Genomic DNA, 21,677 nt, shown 5'->3' on the forward strand with positions numbered 1-21,677 from the left:
GCCCCTTATCAGATATATAATGTTTTCTCAAATAATAAAAGTAGAAAAATGAGAGTAATAAAAAAATCACCATTAAAAATATCAAAGTCAGACAACTGTAATGGAAAAACAAACAAACAAACAAAAATATCAAAGTAATTGCTGCAAGCAAAATCTTCTAAAATTTTTATAGTTTTAGATTTATATTCAACTCTTTAATCCACTTTAGTTGATTTTTGTGTATGATGTAAGATAGGAGTCCAGTTCTATTCTTCTATACACGGATCTCTAGTTGTACCAGAACCACCATGGAAGGGATTATTCTTTTCCCTCTGAATAAGATTGGCATCCTTGTCAAAAATCAGTTGACCATAGATAATGGGTTTATTTCTGAGCTCTCAGTTCTATTCCATTGCTTTATATGTCTATCCTTATGCCAGTACCACATGGTTTTGATTACTGTAGCTTTGCAGTCAGTTTTGAAATTGGAGATGTTAGTCCTTCAGCTTTGTACTTTTTTTCAAAATTATTTGGTTATTCGAGGCCCCTTGGAATTCAAATGAATTTCAGGATTGGTTTTTCCATTTCTGCAAAAAAGAAAAGTCATTAGAATTTTGATAGGGATTGCAGTGAATCTGTGGATGGCTTTGGGTCACACTAACATCTTGACAGTATTGTCTTCCTACCCATGAACATGGGCTGTCCTTTCATATATTTAGGCCTTTTGAGATACTTGTTGCTACTCTTTAGTAGAATACCAATTTAGGCAAAGCCATTTGACTCCTTCCAATTTACCAAGGAACACACAGGCAAAAATCCCAAATGTTGAATGATTGCATTAAAACACATTTTACTGCAATTCACAAAGTATCACTTTATTTTCATATGAATAATAGTTACTGATGAAGGGGAAAATGACAAAATCATGACTACCAATATTTACTTGGGAATCATTTTCATGGAATACTGATGAAAAAAATGGTCTACATCTTCAGAGTGGCAGGGGACACAGGGACAGGCATAGCAGATTGAAAGCATAAAAGCATATTCTCATAAGAACCAAGCAATCCTTGTTGTTGGAGGACCAGATAGAATCATCATTAATGTAAGTAGAATCAAAGTTCACGATCTGTAAGTCCTTCTTTAGATATGCATGATTCAGCTTATTTATAGTTCGAGCAAAGGCATATTTAGAAGCACAACTATATGCTTCCAAACTGTACACTTTCTTGAAATGCAGATCAAAAAATGGATTGTCCTAGAAGAGAAAAAGAGACATAATTTTATTTGTAGTCAGGAAAGTAACCAGATTTCCAAGATTCTCTCATATTCTTTTGTATGTGCTTATTGATTATAAAGTATTACTACCAAACATACTTCTAAAACCTATCCAGGAACTTTCAAAAGTTACCTGCTTCAAACATATTGCTTCTAAAAAGAACAACAATAAGGATTATTTTTGTAGTATCTGTAATTTTTCAATAATACAAATAAAACATGTCTCAGAATGTGCAATTATCAACTCCTCCCAGGGTAGTGAATTTGAGAGGATGAGTAGAGATAGTAAAGGAGAGGAGAAAAGGTTTCTCCTTTTCTCTACTAGGAGTTCAGTCTCTTGTACTATTTCAAAGGTAGAAGAGAGAAATACAGAATGGCTAATTAGCTTTTGGTGTACTACACATCACTAAGTTAATGGCAAGGAGTTACCTCTGAAGTTCACAACAAGGATCATTAAATCATTGGACTGAAACTGAAAAACTACTAATGGCTGCCTCTTATTGGATTGCGCTTGGCTTTTGTTATACTTCTGGTGTATATGTTTTGAGAAAAAGTGGTCATCAGACCTGATCTAGTCCTGTATGTTAAAATAATCCTTGATACTGTTACTAATAACAGTAACAACAATGCCTTGCATTCACAAAGTGCTTTTCAGTTTACAAAATGCTTTCACATTCATTATCTGCCTAACTCCTAACTCTCCATGAGAGCTAGGGTCTGAATTACTTATCTTTGTGTTCATGGCAATTACTAGGTTCTCAACAAGTGTGTGTTGAACTGATCTGGAGCAGTCCTATAAAAAGGGAAATGGAGGTAAACATTGTCCTTTAACTGACAATGAGGCAGAGAGAGACCAAATAAGAGTATGAATAACTTGTTAACATAGTGTCTAAACATATACAAACAGTTTAGGTATTTGCAATTTCTTTTTTTAAATAGGAAAATTCTTGCACCAGGCAAGAAAAAGAAAATGGGTTTTGAAGTCAAACAACCGTTTTGAATCTCTGATGTAACCATGGACAAAGTATTTATGTGATCTGACCCTACATTTTCTCCTCTTTTTTGATAAGGTTGCTATGGAGTTTTCATGAGATTAATCATGTAAATTGCATAATATGGAGCTTAATAAATGATAGTTTCCTTTCCTGAATCTGCCTCCAAAGATTGTGATGCTGGTGTTACTGCCACCTTGTTTTATACTATTAACAGAATTTAAAAACAAAACAACACTTTAAAAAGAAGGTACAAGGGCCCTAGCTTTTGTGGCTCAGTTGGTTGGAGCATTGTCCCATAAACCGAAAGGTCACATGTTTAATTCTTGGTCAGGTACATGCCTAGGTTGTGGGTTTGGACTCTGGTCAGGGTGCATGCAAGAGGCAATGTTTCTCTCTCACATCAATGCCCCCTGCCTCCATCAATAAGCATGCCCTTGGGTGAGGGTTTAAAAAAAAATGAAAAAGGGTGATGTAATTGAAGTGCAGTGTTCCCCTAGTTACACCTTGTAAAATTTTTCCTAGCTATCATAACTGCAGCTTGAAAGACATTCTGCAGAGCATCTCAATACAAGGAAATCATACCCATTCTATCACCAAATACTAATCACATTCCATATATAGTTTCCTCATGGAAACATTTGCTCTTTATCATGTAGAAAATATCCTTCATGCTTTTGAGATACTTGGAGAGGATTGATTTTTTTCCCTTTAGACTAATAATTGAAGCCTGAGCAGGCATGCACATAGAACACAAGTTCCTGTCTTTCTTCCCCTCCCCTTCCTCCCATCCTTCTTCCTTCCTTCCTTCCTTCCGTCCTTCCTTTTTTCCTTCCTGTCGTAATGAATTTGAAATAAAAGAAGAGAATAAACATAATTCCAGAATTCTGGAGGGTAAAAATGTTTCTTCTTTTATCCTTGGTGGCAAACTCACCACATTTAAAAAATATGATTCCTCTTTCCCTCTCTCCCTCCCTATCTCCCTCCCTCTGTTCCTCTCTCTCTCTCACTGTTTACCCTCCCTCTGTTTTTTAAAAAAATAGAATCCTAGAGCTAAAAGGGATCTCACACATAATTCAGTAATCTCTTGTTCAGAGCTGGGATAATTTTTTCCAGAGAGATGAAACCCAGGTCATATATGAAGTTGTTGGCAGAGCCAGGACAAGAACCAAGATCTCAGTCAACCCAACCCCATTTCTTTTTTTTTTTTAAGTATATTTTATTGATTATGTTGTTACAGTAGTTCCAATATTTTTGCCCTTTGCTCCCCTCTGCCCAGTACCCCTCTTCCCTCCAGCAACCTCACGCCCTTTAGTTCATGTCCATGGGTCATGCATATAAGTTATTTGGCTTCATCCTTTCCTATATTATTCTTAACTTCCCCCTGTCTATTTTGTACCAACCAATTATGCTTCTTAATCCCTGCATTATATCCCCATTTCTCCCCCTCCCCCCTCCCAGCTGATAACCCTCCAAATGATCCCCATACCTATATTTCTGTTCCTATTCTGGTTTGCATAGTTGGATTTTGTTTTATTTTTTAGATTCAGTTGTTGATAGTTGTGAGTTTGTTGTCATTTTAGTGTTCATAGTTTTGATCTTCTTTTTCTTAAGTCCCTTTGACATTTCATATAATAATGGCTTGGTGATGATGAGCTCCTTTAGCTTCACCTCGTCTGGGAAGCACTTCATCTGCCCTTCCATTCCAAATGATAGTCATGCTGAATATAGTCCTTGTTGCAGGTGGCCTTTCATCACATTGAATACTGCTTGCCAGTCCCTTCTTGCCTGCAAAGTGTCCTCTGGGAAATCAGCTGGTAGTTCTATAGGCACCCCCTGTAGGCAACTCTCCGCCTCTTTCTTGTTGCCGCCAGGACTCTATCTTTCACCTTTGGTATTTCAATCATGATGTGTCTTGGTGTGGTCCCCTCTGGGTCCAGCTTGCCCAGGACCCTCCATGCTTCCCAGACCTCTATGTCCATCTCCTTCACAAAATTTGGGAAGTTTTCCTCATTTTTTTCAATTATTGCTTCCTTATTCGGCAGTGGTTGACTGTTTTTATCTTCCTTATGTTCCAAATCATTGATTTGAACCCTGTTTTCCTTTCCTTCACCATTGGTTTTGTGTGGATTTTCCTTCGTTTCATTTAGCATAGCCTTCACGTCTTCTCTTATGCGTTTGCCATACTCAAGCATATCTGTCAAGCCTGTGAGCATCTTTATCAACAGTGTTTTGAATTCTGCATCTGTTAGGTTGTCTGTCTCCTCATCTGTTAGGTTGGCTATCTCCTCATCGCTTAGTTCTCCCACTGGAACCTTGATCTATTCCCCCTTTTGGTCCATACTTCTCTGTCTCCTCATTCTGACAGGCTCCTGTGTTTGTCTGCCCAGGCAGAGGAGTCACTCCTGTTATGTTGTAAGGGGCAGAGCCTTAGGGATTCATCAGGACAGGGCGACCTCTTTCACCACGTTGTGGCGCTATATGTGAGGGAGGGGTCTGAGAGGGAACAATGCTGCCTGCCAAGCACTCACCCCTTTTCCAGGCACTTCTCCCACTTCCATATGGGACTGGCGCCTCGCTAGCTGCTGCTCTGGCTGTCGTTCCCAGAGTGGGTGGGTCTGTGGATGTTCTAGGACTGTGGGGGCCCTTTAAACAAGCAGACTCTGCTGAGAGACTGGCAGTTTCTGCCTCCACCTCAACCCCCACTGGTCTGCACAGTCAGAAGCAATGAAGCTTGATTTTCCCTGGTGCTGGGACCATGAACTGCTAGGTCTGGTGATGAGCTGGGAACACTCCCCAGGTGTCCCTCCTGACTTTAAAACATGTGATTGTGCTTTCTTCCGGCCCACCGCCACCGCCGCCGCTGCTGCCACCACATCGCGTCCTCTCCGCCCCGGCTCTGCCCCTCCTACCTGTTTGGATGAGTATTTCTTCTTTATAACTTTGTTTGCTGGACTTCCATGCAGTTTGATTTTCTGGAACTTATGGTTGTTTCTAGTTTTGAGGTAGTTGTATTCCTTCTTTAGTTTTGGAGGGAGATGTAGTGTGTCTGTCTACACCTCCATCTTGGCCGGAAGTCCCCAACCCCATTTCTTGCTACGTCATTTTCTCTCCTGTTGTATCATGTCAGTCTCCAAATCCCGAGACATTTTGGTGTCTGCTTTATATATCGACTTCAATTTCAATTTCAATTTCATTCCTTTTTAAAGTCGACAACTTTCTGGCTTGAAATTGCTCGATTTAAAACTGTATCAATGTTATTGAGAATATAATATATATGTATAATTGCTAACTCCTGAGGATTCAATCCAAAGAGAAAGGAGATGTGGAAGTTCTAGGAATAACTGGGATATATTTACTTCATCTATAAAAAAGAAATCTTAAAATCAACAACAACAACAAAAAAACTAATCTGTGGATATTATAAGTTTTCTTTTGGCAATTTAATATTTTAGGTTTTAAATGATGAGAAAAATAGGAATATTCAACTTTTTTGGTATCTAATTCATTATCAAAGATAATGACCTTCAAAGAGGGAAAAGAAGAATCAACATTGTTGGTATGGCATTAAAGATCAGAAAGGTGAGGAGAAAACAGAGCACAGCTACTTGCTTTGAATGACTCTAAGTTGACAGGCTTGCTGGATGCATCGCCAGACACTGAACAACTTGTAGAAATAATTATAACATCATTAATATTTGAGAACTTCACAAAAAATTAAAAATGGTAAAAAAAAACAAAGAATTGGGGATGGTAATTCCTGGAACTACAGATAAGTGAACTTGGCACTGATTTCTGATAAAATTTAATGTGGTAAAGAAAATTTGGCAAGTACATAAAAGTATAAAGAAAATAATAATTAAAAATTTTGTAATCTTATCACACAGAGATAATTTTTGTTAAAGTACTAGTTTATTTCACATATACATATACATATACATACCTATGTGTATTTTTTGTGTTAAAATGTAAGGTTCAGATTTCAGTTTTAATAATAGGACAGAGTAAATATGCAAAATGAGAATAATGTAGAAAAGCTTTGTATTTGGCTGATTTTTAAAAAAGCTTGTTAAATGTGAACAATTGTGTTCTGAGGTATTCTTTTGGAAACATGATGTGGATGTGTGTGTAATATTCCAGCATATTGACTTGCAATAATATATATTTAACTTCTTCTTAAGTATTTCCTAACATCTATGTAGAATGTATTGTCAGAAAAGTGCTATATGAGTACTTAGAAATGAAAGCAATAACATCCTGCATGCTTTTACCAAGAAGTCATGCCAAACACACCAAACTTTAATTATAGTATTCTTAGGTGATAAGTCAAGATAATAGAAGATAGAATATGTTGATTTTGGTAAAGATTTTAAGGACAAAATTTAGGTATTCAGACTTAATAATTAAGTAAGTAATGCAGAACTAAGGGCTTATGTGTATGTAATTCTCCACGGTAGCTTCAGAGCCTGGCAGAACCTGATATATACCATAAGTTCACAATGAATGAATGAATATACTGTATTTTTCACACTATAAGACACACCTGACCATAAGAGGCACCCAGGTTTAGAGGAGGAAAACAAGAAAAAAATATTCTGAACCTATTAGTGTACTAAAATACTTAATAAAATATAACAGAATAATATTTCAACCATGTAAAGAGAACAGCAGTCAACAGCAGTGTTAAGAACCATCATCCCTGTCATTAACAAGTGAGGAGAGACTTTAAGGTTCAAGTACACTTCTAGTTTTCTGGGAACCCCAAGAACTCATCATTTCTAGTGTCAGAATTTATGAAGCTCAGTTGCTCACAATCACTGATATCACTTTCTTCACTATCTTCATACTGACCAGACACCCTGAGATTCAGCAGTAAAGTGGGACATTTAAGCATCCCCAGGAGTTTTGCATGGGCCCACCACTTCCTTTTCTAATAGCTGTCGCCACCACTGACAGGTCAGGTAATACACATTACAGTCTGTGATGCAATATTTACTCCATAAGATGCACTTTTTTTCCCCCCAAAGTGGGGGGAAAATGTTTGTGCATCTTATGGAGTGAAAAATATGGTGTATGAATTTGTAGAAATGTTCAACAAGCAATCCAAAGAAGGCAAACTAATAAATTTCTGGGTAAAGTCTAGCTCTTCCACTTAATACCTATGTGACCTTTGGCAAGTCAGTTAATGTCTTTAAGTCTCATTTTGCTTATTTGTTAATCAGGAGTAATAATAGAATTTGATTAATGTGAGTTTTTTGATGATTATGTGAAATTATATGTGGAAAAAAATTCATATGGTACTTGGTACCTGATAAGAGTATACTAAGTGTGAGATGGTAGCAGGTAGCAGTACTACTATTAGTAACAATAATAGTAGTAATGATAACCTATCGATTACGTAGAGGAGTACACTGCTTCATTGTTTTTATTATTGACTTGAATGAAGTCCTAAATGTTATGCACATTAAATCTGCATCACATTACAGTGATTATTTTAAAAACCATGCTATTAGAAGATTTTATAGGTAGAAGAATAAGCCAGACTAAGAGTATAATATTTAGTAGGATTAAGAATAAATGAGTTTAAATTCTAGTTTACCCAACAATAACACAAACATTTATTGAGTGCCTAATATATTTCAGATTGAAGGCTATAGTAAAAGATGAAAAATCATGGTCCTAGTTTTCTTTTGTTTTTATTTAGAAACTTTCTATTCAGAGAAGAGACAGAAAAAGCCAACACTTGCAGTTTGTAGGGTTATGGTTATAATACATTTATAGTCACAATTTAATGGGGGCTTGGGGAAGGGAGACATAAAAAGGACTTTACCCAATGGAGAATCTGGAAATGAGGTGAGAGATAGAAGCGACTGAGCATTCTAAGCCTCAAGAGTCACTAGTGCAGCATGGTGGTTGTGTAAACTTTAAGGTGGGGGGGCCAGTGATAAAGAAGCCAGGTCACCAAGGACCTTTATTTAGATTATATTCTATGTAAGTAGAGGATATGGCAGGTCACATTAAATGGAAAATTCATACACAAAAGACCTGAGGTTTCAACTAAGTGTTTAATAGAAGTAAAGAATCCAGATCAAGGGAAATACGAATCAGTCACTCTAAGTCTAAAATATTGCATTTAATTCTGGAAAAGCAGAAGCATTCCAGAAGAGAGAAAATAGTGTAGTAAAGGGTGTTGAAGCAATGTCATGGAAAAAAATAGCACCAATACTTCTACCTCTTAGTATTTATATTGTCCTGTTATATTAGCTTATGTGACCTTCATATGAAAGTTATTTAAAGAATGAAATGGGAACATTTAACATAGAAAAGAGAAAACTTGAGGGAACATTGTAATTGTCCTCAAGTATTGGAAAGGCTGCTATGTGAAAGAAAGATTGGCATTCTGAATTACTAGGACTGATGGGTGGATATTTTGGTTAAATATAAGTAGGAAATTTTTAAAAAAGTATGACTGAAATCTATATCACCTTATTAACAATGTCATCTCAATAAACTTAATAACATTTAAAAAATAAAGTATGACATTTCATAAATAGAATGGACTGTTTCTTATGGTAATGAGTTCTCCATCAGTAGAAGAGTTCAAGGAGGCTGGGAAAACCACTTGATGCATGGTCAAGGAGAGAGATTGGAGTGTACACCCTTTCCCCCATCTTTTACTTTTAATGTTGTAGGATTTCCAAAAATTATTGATCTTTCTGGAGGCTCAAGTGGCTAACTGATGGTAAAATTTGAAGAAAATGAGGGAAGGAATCCCCAAATCTTATGGAGGAAGGTGGCATGGGGAGAGAGAGAGGCGGTACAAGCACCATATTTATAAAGTGTCCAGATTGATGGGAGAGTGTGTTTAACCTGTTAAGGAGCCGTTGGGAAAGATGCTTTCAAATTTAACAGACAAAATTCAAATTTAAAATGATAAAAATAGAACAACAGCAACAACAACAATAAAAAAACCCCATACATCATCCCTGTAGATCAAACTTTACCACTTAAGAACAATATGTCATTTTAACACTTAATTACATGCCAAAACTATAGAAAGTAGGATATTGAACATAAAGATCTCCAGCTTATTGATCCCATGTTGCCCTTACAAAGTGTAACACTTACGGTATCTGCTTCTTTTCCATCGATCATCTGCAGATCATTCAAAGACCATTTTTTTGTTACTTCATATTTTTCATCTAAACCTATCTTGTAGTGTTTCACGATAATTATTTTTACTTCTTCATTTTTGGTCACTGTAGGACATAAAAACACTTAGTTTACATAAACTCCTAGAGGATGATCAATTATTCATTATCATACTTTTCAGAATTTATGTATCCCTCTTTCATATAATGAGCTTGAACCTACATTATATCTGCATCCCCTTTAAGAATGCTGATGTATCTGAACTTGCACAGGTAAACCCCCAAATTTGTTCAATATGTTTATTTTTGCTACAGTTGTGGTTACATACTGCCACAATAATGTCTGTCAGATAGCACATTGAGCTAGAAGCTTTCAGCTGGGCTTTGTGGTGGGTAACGGGGTTCAACTCAGGGCAGAAAAGAAGAGGCTTTAGTGTTAGCATATAGTCAGTGCCAAAGTGTTTACCAGAACGATTTGGAATTTTAATTTAGGACAATATAAGTAAGTGAGGTCAGAAAGTAGAGAGTTCTGCTCACACAGCCACACAGTGTTAAAGAGTGATCATGAAAATATGCTTTCTTTTAAAGTCACTGTGAGATTTCTGATGTAGAAAAGCTTGCATCACAGCTACTGTTGACCTGTTTGGTCTTGTTTGAGAGTTAATCCTCTCTAGTGTGTCTCCAAAATTCTAGTATTCAAAATGTGTCACCAAGACAAAAAGTTTCAGTACTATTCTTTAAAAAGTATGGAAAAATCATTTCTTATTTTATGTGAACAAAATTAGGATATAATTGCCGGGCCTTAAAATCATTGTCTGAACACATCAGGAGAATCCACATTTAATGTTAGAACTCCCGAATTGAAAATTATTGATGAGGTAATAAAGGAGTATTTATTGAGTGTCTGCCATTTGCCCTAGAGAACTATTACAGATGCCCTAAAAGGTACAGGTATGAGACATGGACCTTGTCCTCTAGAAACTTATGGTTTTGTTGAGGATACAAAACTAACAAACATGAGTTTCATGAAATATATATTCGTCAGCAGCCGTCTGTCTCGAGAGACGATGGGGTAGCTTCTTAAGAGTCTATCTGCACCGCCAAGAATGGTTGTGCAGTCCGACTCGGGAGTGACACGGTATCTGTCTCCTCCCGTGTTGAATCGACATCTTGCGATGACGCTGGAGTGTCCTCTCCAGTGAAGCTGAAGCTACAGAGCCTGGGCAGGGTGATATGGAGGGTCTGCTGTTGCCCATGCAGCAGACCCCCCCTCTCTTCGCAGCTGAAGGGTCCAAGGGAAAGACAGAGTCAATACAGCTTGGTTTCAGGTGCGCCGCAGGAGTTGCCGGTGTTGACTACAACGTCAAACCGCCTTAGGGACTCCGGCTCTGGATTTTCTGTCGGGGTTTACTCCCTTAGCCTTTCCCCTGAAGAGGTATGCCGCAAGGCAGCGGAGGTTTTTTGGAGTCAGAGTTTTCCTTCTCTGATGTGCCCTGACTGTAGAGCCTTAGTGATAATCCCATGAGGAGCTGTATTATTGAGAATAAAAGTGCAACACTGTCCCCTGAGCATTACACATACACCTCCTTTTTCTGCTAGCATCATATCCAGTGTCATCCTATTCTCCCAAGTCATTCAACTGGTTGAATCTAACTATTGAGCTATTTCTTCTATAACATCCCTGGTATAATTAATAAATCTCTTGCTGATTATAATAAATACAGTTTATCCAATTAACACTATTATTAATTGTTGACAACCAGTAGAGGACTGACTCAAACCCTGCCATTATTTGATTCCTAGCCTTAAACTCATCTGGAACTCCTTTGGGAACCACCCCAGTGGCTTCGATACAGATGTGAGGATCCACCAGGAGCTGTTGACCTCTTTTTTGTCACCACTTTATAGTCAAAATCCCTCCCATCTCCTTGGGGCCTTGGAAGAACCAAAACCATTTGTATAACTAAGATTCTAGCTACCAACCATAGCTATACAAAGGTATCTTGAAGGCTGTCCTCTTCCCCACCCTCCAGCTACAGGCTCTGGGGGATTTGGGGGGACCTTACTCTGTAACAATTCCTGATCTCAGACTCAAGACCCTTTATAATCTTATAGAGGACAATTGGCAAAGGTCTCAAACTCCTCTAGCTGCTTCAAGCTGGACATGGCCGTTGTCCTACCTACCCTTGGGTCTAGAAATCCCTAATAAGACTGGGGGTAGAGGGAAGGGAGGCCTTCCTTCATGGGGAACAATTTTGCAGAGTCCAGGTCAGTTGGCTGTCCCTGGACAGTGGCATGCTTGGTTTCAAAGGGCTGGCACTGCTGGACAAGCTGGCATCCTTGTCGTATTCTGGGGACAATAGATTTGGCAACAGGGTTAAAAGGCATCATTAAAACCGTAACTACTAGATGACAAAAGGCAGAGGTTAATTTCTCAATGTCCTACATTAGGAAAAGAAATAGCTTCTTTGAAATATATATTATAAAGGTGTATAATAGGTGTATAGAGCTGGCAGTTGGAATTAAATATCTTAAACTTTCAGGATGGATGCTATCACTTAGATGTAAGCTCATTCTGTCTTCTAAGAGTGAACGTAGAATCTGTCTTTAGGGGAGACTGTCTATTGGTTCTGGAAAACACTATTTTGGCATGTCCTCGTAGTTAAGACTATATAAAGCATTCTATTACAATATAATCATAATGATAGATAAGTGGTGTGGAGCACACTATATGCCCAACAGGAGCTCTGAAAAGAGAGGGGACTGGACTAGTTAAGGTAGGAATTATAAAAGAAATATCATTTGAGATAGAGCCTTCAAATTAGTTAGGCTTGGAAAGGCAGGGATGAAAGTGAAGGCATTTCTAGGTGCAGGACAGCACTGAGAAAATGAATGAACAATAGAAGCAGAACTATACCAGGCCCAATTACAGGAAGTGAACTGTTAGGATATAGCGGGAAGTCGGATTAACAAGATTGAGTAGGTTGTGAAAATTTTTTTTAAAAACTCTGGATCTGAAAAGTGAAGAAACCACTGTAGACTTGTGGTGTCTGAACCACTCCCACCCCCACACACTGATGGACAGTGAAGGCTCCAGAACTGGGGCTGGCAAAGGGAGTGATCATCCTGTGAAGGTTCACATGTCCTGAAATGAAGGCAACTAGATGAGCATAAAATTGATAATGGAGCTCAGTTCAGTCCCCTCGAGAAGCGAGCCCGAGGAGGCTGACAAATCTAAGAGGGGCTGTGTCCGGTGTTCAATGAAAGCTCAGGTGGTAATATATAGTGAATAGGGCTCCTTCTTCCTTGAGCAGGAGACCAGTACAATGGTGTCCTGTTAAAGGAGCATTTTTCTGGAAGCAGTGACACAGAGAATACACTGAAGAAGAAAAGAAAAAGCAACAAGAGGACCCTGGAAGAGGCAGTGCCATTTAATGGCATGAGACATTCTAGATTCAAATCCTGACATCACTTCTTACAGTGTGGTCTGAGTAAATTACCTAATCTCTAGAGAGATGAAACTTGGTTTTCTTACATAGAAAGTAGACATTAGGAGCTCATTGGGTGTAAAGATTAAGAATAAAGTATATAAATGCTTTATAGTAATTGTTAAAGGGTTTCATTTTTTAAGGGACTATTGTTGCAATCTAAGCATAGGATGTAGGCTGTGGAAATAGAAGTGGCAAATCCATGAGGCATTGATAACACTGGATAGAAGTAACACTGGATGGAAACCAAAATAGGAAAGTAGGAAGGGTGAGCTGGTTGGGTGGAATAATGATTTGTCTCAGAAGAGAAAGCCTTGGCTGGTGTAGCTCAGTGGATTGAGCACTGGCCTGCAAATTGAAAGGTCACTGGTTCAATTCCCAGTCAGAGCACATACATGCCTGGGTTGCAGGCCAGGTCCCCAGGTACAGGCATGCGAGAGACAACCAATCAATGTTTTTCTTGCACATCAATATTTCTTTCCCTATTTTTCTCCCTCCCTTCCCCTCTTTCTAAAAAGAAATAAAAATAAAATCTTAAAAAGAAGAAGAGATAAATATGGAAGTTTATAGTTTAAGAATGGAGATATGGACTTGGGATTTTTCTGTGTGGACTGGTCTTCAAGACTAGGCATGTAGGAAAAAGAGCAGAGGAAAAATGTGAGACAGAGTGGAGAAGAAAATCTTGCCAGCTGAGTGGTCTGAGAAGGGGCTGTTGGGAAAGAAACAAGCCTAACAGTGCAATGCTATAGATATCAAGAGGACGAGAATGTCAAAGATTTGGAGACAATCCTGTGAAGTCACTTTGTTGGGTAGAGCACCAGTTCAGTCCAGGCACTGAATCTGACTTGGGGGAGATCATTGATTTCTTCCCTGTGGAAAGTTTCTCTAGAAGAATAAAGGCAGAAGACAGCTTGCCAACGGCTCCTTCATGCACTAACACTGAGTGCGTACTGTCCGTCAGTTTCTGGGCTAGGTATGAGCAAAAGAAGAAATAAGAAGAGACTAAAGGCAATGATTTAGATCACATATTCTAAGAGTTTGGAAGAGGAGGGATTGCACATTTGGGGACCAAGGGAGTGACTGAGAGCTATGTCCTGAAGGGGACCTAGAGCAGGAGATCTTAACCAGGGGTCAAGGAAAAAAAAAAAAAAAAGGCTCAGAGTTCTGAAGTTGTGTGCAAAAGTTGATGGGTTTCTGCCTATATACATGTCTCCAGCCCTAAAAAAAAGGGTCCATTTGTGGACAGAAAAGGCAGTTGTATCTGTCCAGACAAAGGCTCTACCTCTGAACCAAAGGACGATGTTCGTGCTCTGCCTCGCTATCTCACTACTTAGGGAGTGGGAGAGGATGGGGATGGGGAGGAATAACAGGATATTGGATGGAAATTAAATTTGAAGCAAATTTCACTGCCTCTTCTACATGTTATGATAATCAGCTAATTGATTATAGACCCACTGATTCATTGATTTGATAACTGTTTGAGTGCCCTTTTGAATAAAGCCCTGTGCTAAGCATTGAAATAAAGAATTCCCACAAGGCACCATTCCTGCTCTCACTGAGATTACAGGGAGTGGGGACTTCATGAAGAAAATACATGATCTCATCACTTTGTCAATTATGTAAACTTTTAACTTTATGTTGTACACCTGAAACTAATATAAAATTTTAAAAAGTTTGAATTGGGCTAGTGGATTAATTGAGAGTAATGAATCAGGATTAATTTCCTGATGGTGATGATTATATATGATTATGTAGGAGAATGTCTTTGCCTATAGCAACTATACACTAAAGTTTTAATGTGAGCACTGGTCCATCATGTTGGCAATTTATTCTCAACTGTTTCAGGAAGAAAGTTATTTGTACTATCATTGTTGCAACTCTTCAGTAAGTTTGGAATTACTTCAAAATAAAAAAAAATTATGTTAAATAATAACCCCACATGATCACAGTGCTGTGAATGTGGCAAGGACAGGGTAATTAGGAACATGGAGAAGGGACATCTTCATCCATCTGAGGGTTGGGGAGAGTTTCTTGAAGGGAGCCTTCTGAGTTGGAAAGAGCAGTGGGAGTTAGAAGGAAGAAAGGGGTAAAGGGAATTCTGGAACAGCATGTGTACAAAAGCATGAAGTATGTGACGCTTTCGAGTCATTATAGGCATTTGATACTGTTGGCTTGAAGTGTGAGAGTGGCCAGGTTGTACAAAGGAGGGTGGGAAGGAGCAAGGTAGTCAAGAATGCTAGGGAAAGGAGTTGAAATGTCATCCTGAAAGCTATGTGTGTGTTTGGGAGGAGGGATGTCACTAAAGGATTTTAAGTGAGTGGGTAGGAGGAGCTTTAAATTTTAGAGAGGTTTCTTTTTTTGGCAGCTCTGTAAAGGATGGGTTGGAAGGAGGGAATGGAGAAAGAGATGTTAATTAAGAAAGTGGGACCTATCCATTATCAAGTTTTCTTATATTAATGGTCATTTTCCCACTAACACCAAACTAAGAAAATTAGAGTATGCTTTAAGTGTTAAACTTTTGGTGCAATGATACAGGACAGAGACAGTTCAGCCTCCTTAATTTGGTAAAATAGCCTCCTCTGGAGCCAATGAGGCTTCAAGATTATCTTTAGCCAAGAGTGACAGAAGCCTGCTCAGGCTGGACTGGACCCAATCCCTAATTCCCACACTTCAGCTGTGCTGCCAACCAAAATTAAATGGCCATATCCACATTAATGGAATGGGAAAGTGGAAACTTATCACATTGTCTTAAAACAGAAATGTGTTTATATAGTCAAAATGTTAGAGAGCTGGCTTCAGTATCATCAGAGATGACATTGAATAATTATTATTTAGGGAGTAATATCTATAGGCCCAGGGAAATTCAGAATGAACCTGCTCCAGTTTCAATATTTTAGTTAGCATTTTCAAAATTACAATTTTAAATCATATCCACCATTTATTTTTACTTTTAATTTCAAAACAAGCATTATCATTAATAAGTATCTCTATTACCATGGCAAATAGTCACTATTATTTATGAGGCTAAATGGAAAGAAGATTGGCCAATTGAACAAATGTAATTTGGCAGAATAGAGGAAGAAGTACCTCCTGAGGAAGCTGCACAGCAAGGTTTTAAATAAACAAATGACTGTTATTTTACAACTCTAGTGTTTTTCATCATTGAGATTAAATAAGAGGGAAAAATTACTGTGAATTATTAAAGACGAGAGGCGTCAGTGAAGATGTTTCAATGTATTGATATCTTGGGGTCATTGAGAATGCTATTATTGATTTCATCAAAAAAGTAATTTTCATATACCATTTTATTCTAGAAATGTTTTTTTTAATTGTTACCCAAAGACATGTTATGAGAGAGAGACAGAGAGAGAGAGAGAAACATCCATCTCCTCCAAGGGGACCCGGGACCAAACCACAACCCAAGTATGTTTCCCTACCGGAATCAAACCCACAACCCTTTGGGACATGGGAGGACACTCCATCCAACTGAGCAAACCAGCCAGGGCTAGAAATATTTTTATAAAATCAATTTTGGGGCTATACTGGGTACTGTAGGTTGAATGTTTGTGTCCCCCAGCCAAATTCATATACTGAAATCCTAACCCCCAATGTGGTAGTATTAGGAGGTGGGGACTTTGGGAGGCAGAGCCCTCATGAATGGTATCAGTGCACTTATAAAAAGACCTCAGAGAGATTCCTTGCCCCTCTGCCATGCAAGGTCATAGGAATAAGACTACCGTGGATGAGGACGTGAGTCCTCCCCAGCCAAGGAATCTGCCAATGCCATGATCTTGGACTCCCAGCCTTCAGAACTGTGAGAAATAAATGTTTGTTGTTTATTAGCCTCCCAGTCTCTAGCGTTTTGTTTCTTTTCCTTCTTAATGTCTTCTTTTTTTAATACTCTTACTGTTAACATTTTTATTGTAAGTGATTTGGCAAAATTGTTAGATTCTCTGGTTCACAGAGAAATAGTTCTGTTCTGGCATCAAAATGTAATATGTGTGGAGAATTTATGCATACTGTTTTCATAATTCTAGCAAATGCCATTTATTTTCAAATTAATTCTATGAATGGAAAATGTCTTTCTAAATATATGAGAATATCTAAAATAATTTATCTGGATATGTGTATAATTGTTATTTATGAAATACATAATTTAAAAGATAATTTATTATATATTAAATATATGTACTTTTAGATGTATACTGTATATTTTATTTTTATTACAAATATTTATCAACAGGATATACTATTTATACAAATGTACTTCAGCATATTTTTTCACAGTAAATTTATTTTTCTGTATATTAAAAGAGTAACCCTACCTTTTATTTTACTTAGTTGGAATATAATTTATAATGTTTGTTTTTTTCCTACTTAGGACTTTACAGGAGAGCACTATGTGCATGTAGGCATTACTATGTCCATTTTAGAGATGTCAATACTGATTCATAGAGTTTAATTATTTTGCCCCAAATTTCACGGCTGGAAGGTAGGCATAGCAGAGTCAGGTTTCACACCAGCTCTTTCTTATCCCAAAGGTTCATTCCATCATGCCCTGCTACTTCACATTCAATTATGGTTAATGCTTTAGATACCATTTCAAGTCCTTAAGAATTTCTTCAATTCAATTGCACTCTCAGGGTTGCACAGGTGACCTATCCCTTTCCAGTGCCCATACATAATAGAGTTCCTCCCTCCTATATAAGAAAGATGCTGCTTTTAACTGCCAGAGATAATGATGTTCTAGCCTAGGGGAAGCTAACCCTGAGGAGAAGTGACCACACAAACCCTGGGGTGGGAGGGCACTCAGATGCCAAGAAATCTTCATGGTAAATTTTAGCAAACTACAGAGAGGGTGATTGAGTCTATAAGATCTGATTTTTTACATTGACCAGGTAATGTGTCAAAATAACAACAGTTCGTAATCATCTTGTTGTGAGACCCCTGCAAGTGACAGACTGATCAGATAAATAGAAAGTTTAACTTACTTAGACGTATTTTCTTTAATTTGAAAAATGTATGATAGGATCTGACTACTCTAAACCTATGATTCTTAAAAATTTAGAACTGCTAGGTTATAGAATATAAAAGGAAATCATAACTACATGTCTCTCTACTTCCCAGAGGTGACCAACGTTCAAAGTCTGGAGTTACCTGCCTCAACAATTGTGATATGACCTGTTTGATTCATATCAATGGAAATTTTCTGAGTAAAGCATGGTCAAAGATTTAGGACTGTCAAGCTTCACATTGATTTTATCTTAAATTACTGTTCTGTCTAAATGTATTTGAACTGATCATAAAGAGATGTTGATATTACATTTGGGGAAAGTGCTTTCAAATTGATGGATGTGATATGGAGGAGAGTTGTGAAATGTAGTGAACTAATATGATTAACAATCTTAACTTTTATCTGGAATATCACAATACTGTTTTTTCTTCCTCTCATCTGAGAGGACCTTGTTTTTTTCCTTGCTTCTCATATGACAGAATTGTTGAATTTTACTAATGATAGTGATCACCTACTTTACTCAGTCATTTTCCAGATGAGAAAATTGAACCTTAAAGGGGTGGCCTTCACACATGTTAATAACGCCAACCCCTTGCCCTTCCTACTTAAAAGGATACATGTCAGTTATTTTAAAAGACAGCAAGTGACCCCACCCCACAGGGTGTCTTTCTCAGGACTCAAGGGTATTGGGGGGAAAAAATCACATCCATATCAAAAAATTTAATTCTAGGAAATTTTTTTTTCTCCTAGATAGAACAAGTTTAGTTAATTATATAGTTGGAGGGAGGCATTAAGCTATATTTGGTAAATAAGAAAAATACATTATTCTGATTACTTTTTTAAAGCTTTTCTTCAAAAATACTGGTATTCTAGTGTTACATACTGTGTAATTATCTTTATAAAATAGGATCTCAATAGGTATAAAAGTTTTAATTGTTAATGTTGAAATAAGCATCTACTGTAATATATTAAGTCAAAATAATTTAAGATTTGATGGTTAGAATACAATTCAGTCCCTAAAATTGTTTTTATTTGACTTTTTTCCAAACTTTGAATTCATTTCTGGGTCAGATAGGTTTTTGACCTCACTGAAGTGCCAAGCCCCTACACTTTCTATTTACATATAGCAAAATATGCTAGGTAAAATTTTAGATGTGTACATATCACTATTTTTATTATTGAGCAAATATTATACTTACTAGGATTCACAGAATTTTAAAGAATTCTTAACACTTTTTTAAAAAAGATGTTTTACTTCCCTTACAGTACTCCCTCTTGACATCTTTAGAAAGTCCTTCTAAGCCAATTACCAGGAAGGGAATTTTAACAAGTTGTTTTCCAGAAATGATGAGGTATGTGTCTTTTAAAGGAAAGTCTACAGTGAACACTTAGAGCTTCTAAGCTCTTTCCTCCTAAGCCCCTCAAAAGTATTAAAAGGCATACATGGGAAAAACAGAATGCTGTGTATTAAACTTAATAATTACACAAGTATTTCTGTCTAAGTTCAACACAAAAATTACTGGTTAGGCAAGTCATAATAAAGCGCAAAAGCCTGTTTCTACCTTTGGGCAATTTTCATGCATTTTAAAACCATGGGGGGAAATATTTTAGTTAAATAGTTTAGAGCACATTCTCTTAATCTTAAAGTTCCATCTTTATGAACTATGTTATGCCATTAAAGTATTGGTTCTGTGAGAATATTTCCTATAAAAAAAAAGAATTTTAAAAAGATCATTATTCAAAATAAGCCCTCTGAAGAAAGTCTAAGATTCTTTTTCTTTCCCAGCATGCAAAAGGAGGATCCTAGTTGTCCAGACTAATTGGAAATGAAGCTGTACAACTCAATTTTCCAGTGTATTTAAAAATATACAGTTCTCTGTTGAATTTTTAAAAATGAGCTCTTCCACAGTAAACCTGCATGCCATGCAAGTGAATTACAGAAAAGATCGGAGACAAAATAATCAAATAAGGAAAAGTACATACCCAGTTTCATTTCTGAGCAATTAGCCAAAATATTCTCAATACAATAGTCTTTTCTGTCTTCCATTTTAGCACTTAAAATTTCTGTAGAATCCAAATTCTTAAACTCGGCATAGTTAAGTTGTATCATGAGAACATGCATGGGCTGATATTGTATAGGAAAATAAATGCAAAGCAGGTCCCTCTATCACCTAAGCCTCTTGGGGTTATTTACATTTAGAAATGATAACAGAAAAAACATATTACCTGACACACAGAGATAATATCTGTCCTGGACCGAGAACTCAATTTCGATGAACTCATACAGATTCTGTGAGAGTGGCTTAAACAGTCTCTTCTCCAAGTCCTCCTTTACCAATGATGACATTTCCTTCAGTTCCACTTGGCCCAGTATCTTGGCTCAAGCTCACCCTTTCTTTCTTTTTGCTGCCTAGATTTCTTGTTTGGGTTTGCAGCGCCTTGGTGAGTCCTGTCCACCTCTCAGCTCTCACTCTCTTAACATCTCATTCCCAGCCAGACCCTGGCTCCCAGAGCACTGGGCAGGCGGCGTGGTCAGACCCCTCGCTGCAGTATCTGCTCAGTGGTGGTGGCGGCAGCGGCAGCAGCAGCAGCAGCAGCAGCAGCGGCAGCAGCAGCAGCAGCAGCAGCAGCGGCAGCAGCAGCAACACTAGCCCCACCGTCTCTCCTCAGCATCCAGGCTCAAGTAGGCTGCTCTCTGGAGCTCTCCTGTGGTTTGTTGCTGGGGAACATATTTATGAACACCAGCAGATACACTTGTGGAGTCCTGGTTATTCTTGTGTAGCAGCCTTTTCCCCTTTCCCATGACTTGGCAGAGGAAGACCACCACTTCAACTTGATCCCGTTATATAAATCAGCTGCCTGGCTCTATTGATTGGGATCATCTTCCATTAAGAACTTTGCCATCACCGGCAAGAGAAAGAGCACTCGTGTTTGCTCCTGACACTTCCAACAAGTCTTTCTCCCTCCTTTAGTTCCCCTCCAGCAACTCATTGAGAACTTGGCACCAATTCCTGGGTCCAAATTATTTTTTAAATGCACTTGCTTTAATGTTATTTACTTCACTGCTCACAAAGAAAAATTTACTAGGTACTTACTGGGGCAAAGCATTGCATTTATTATTAGGGAGGGTGACTTTCCTATTCTCAAGGAGAGCTTATAGTCTAATAGAGATGAGTACACAATTATCATAAATGTTTTAAAATGATAAATGGCACAAAAGAGAAGAGAACATAGAATAGATATTTGTACCTGGAAAACCTCAGAGAAAGTTTATGGGAGAAGAGCTGGAGCTTGACGAATGAAATAAAGTATCAAGGTGGAGGAATAGGAGCATATTCTCTGGAAGGAGAATTGTAAGCCAGTAAAGCAAGGTGGAGTGTTTGGGAGGACTGGAAATAGTCTTGTTTTCCTAAGCTGTAGCATGTGAGGAGGAAAATAAGGCTGGAAAGATAAATTGGGGCCAGATCATGAAGGGCCTTAAATGCCAGAGTAATCCTTTGGACTTGATACTATAGAAGTAGAGAGCCAGTCACAATTTGGGGGCACTCATTTACTCAACAAATGTTTTTCAAGGGCTGAGTCTGTACCAGACTCTATTCTAGGAACTGGGGATATGGAAAATGAAAAACATAGACCAATTAGTTGCTCTTGCAGAGCCTAGTCGGGTAGATGGAAGGTAAAGAAATAGTCCCTTTAATGTGCACTCGGTGGCAAATAGCAGAATAAGTGACATAAAGTTGTAAATAGGCAGAGGCAGATTCAATGGCAGGTGCAC

General features: G+C 37.8%; 1 protein-coding gene across 1 annotated transcript; it reads right to left on the reverse strand.

Moving 5' to 3' along the window:
* Positions 1-858: 858 nt before the first annotated feature.
* On the reverse strand, positions 859-20,484 carry EXOC1L (exocyst complex component 1 like). The gene is made up of 3 exons (XM_090268161.1): positions 20,129-20,484; positions 9,378-9,508; positions 859-1,237 (listed from the first exon to the last, which is right to left on the reverse strand). The coding sequence occupies exons 1-3, from the start codon at positions 20,247-20,249 to the stop codon at positions 971-973; spliced, it is 519 nt and encodes a 172-aa protein (XP_090124287.1). The 5' UTR covers positions 20,250-20,484; the 3' UTR covers positions 859-970.
* Positions 20,485-21,677: the final 1,193 nt, after the last annotated feature.

The sequence above is a fragment of the Furipterus horrens genome, unplaced genomic scaffold (assembly GCF_987537825.1).
Source record: "Furipterus horrens unplaced genomic scaffold, mFurHor1.1.pri manual_scaffold_2, whole genome shotgun sequence".
Lineage (NCBI taxonomy): Eukaryota > Metazoa > Chordata > Mammalia > Chiroptera > Furipteridae > Furipterus > Furipterus horrens.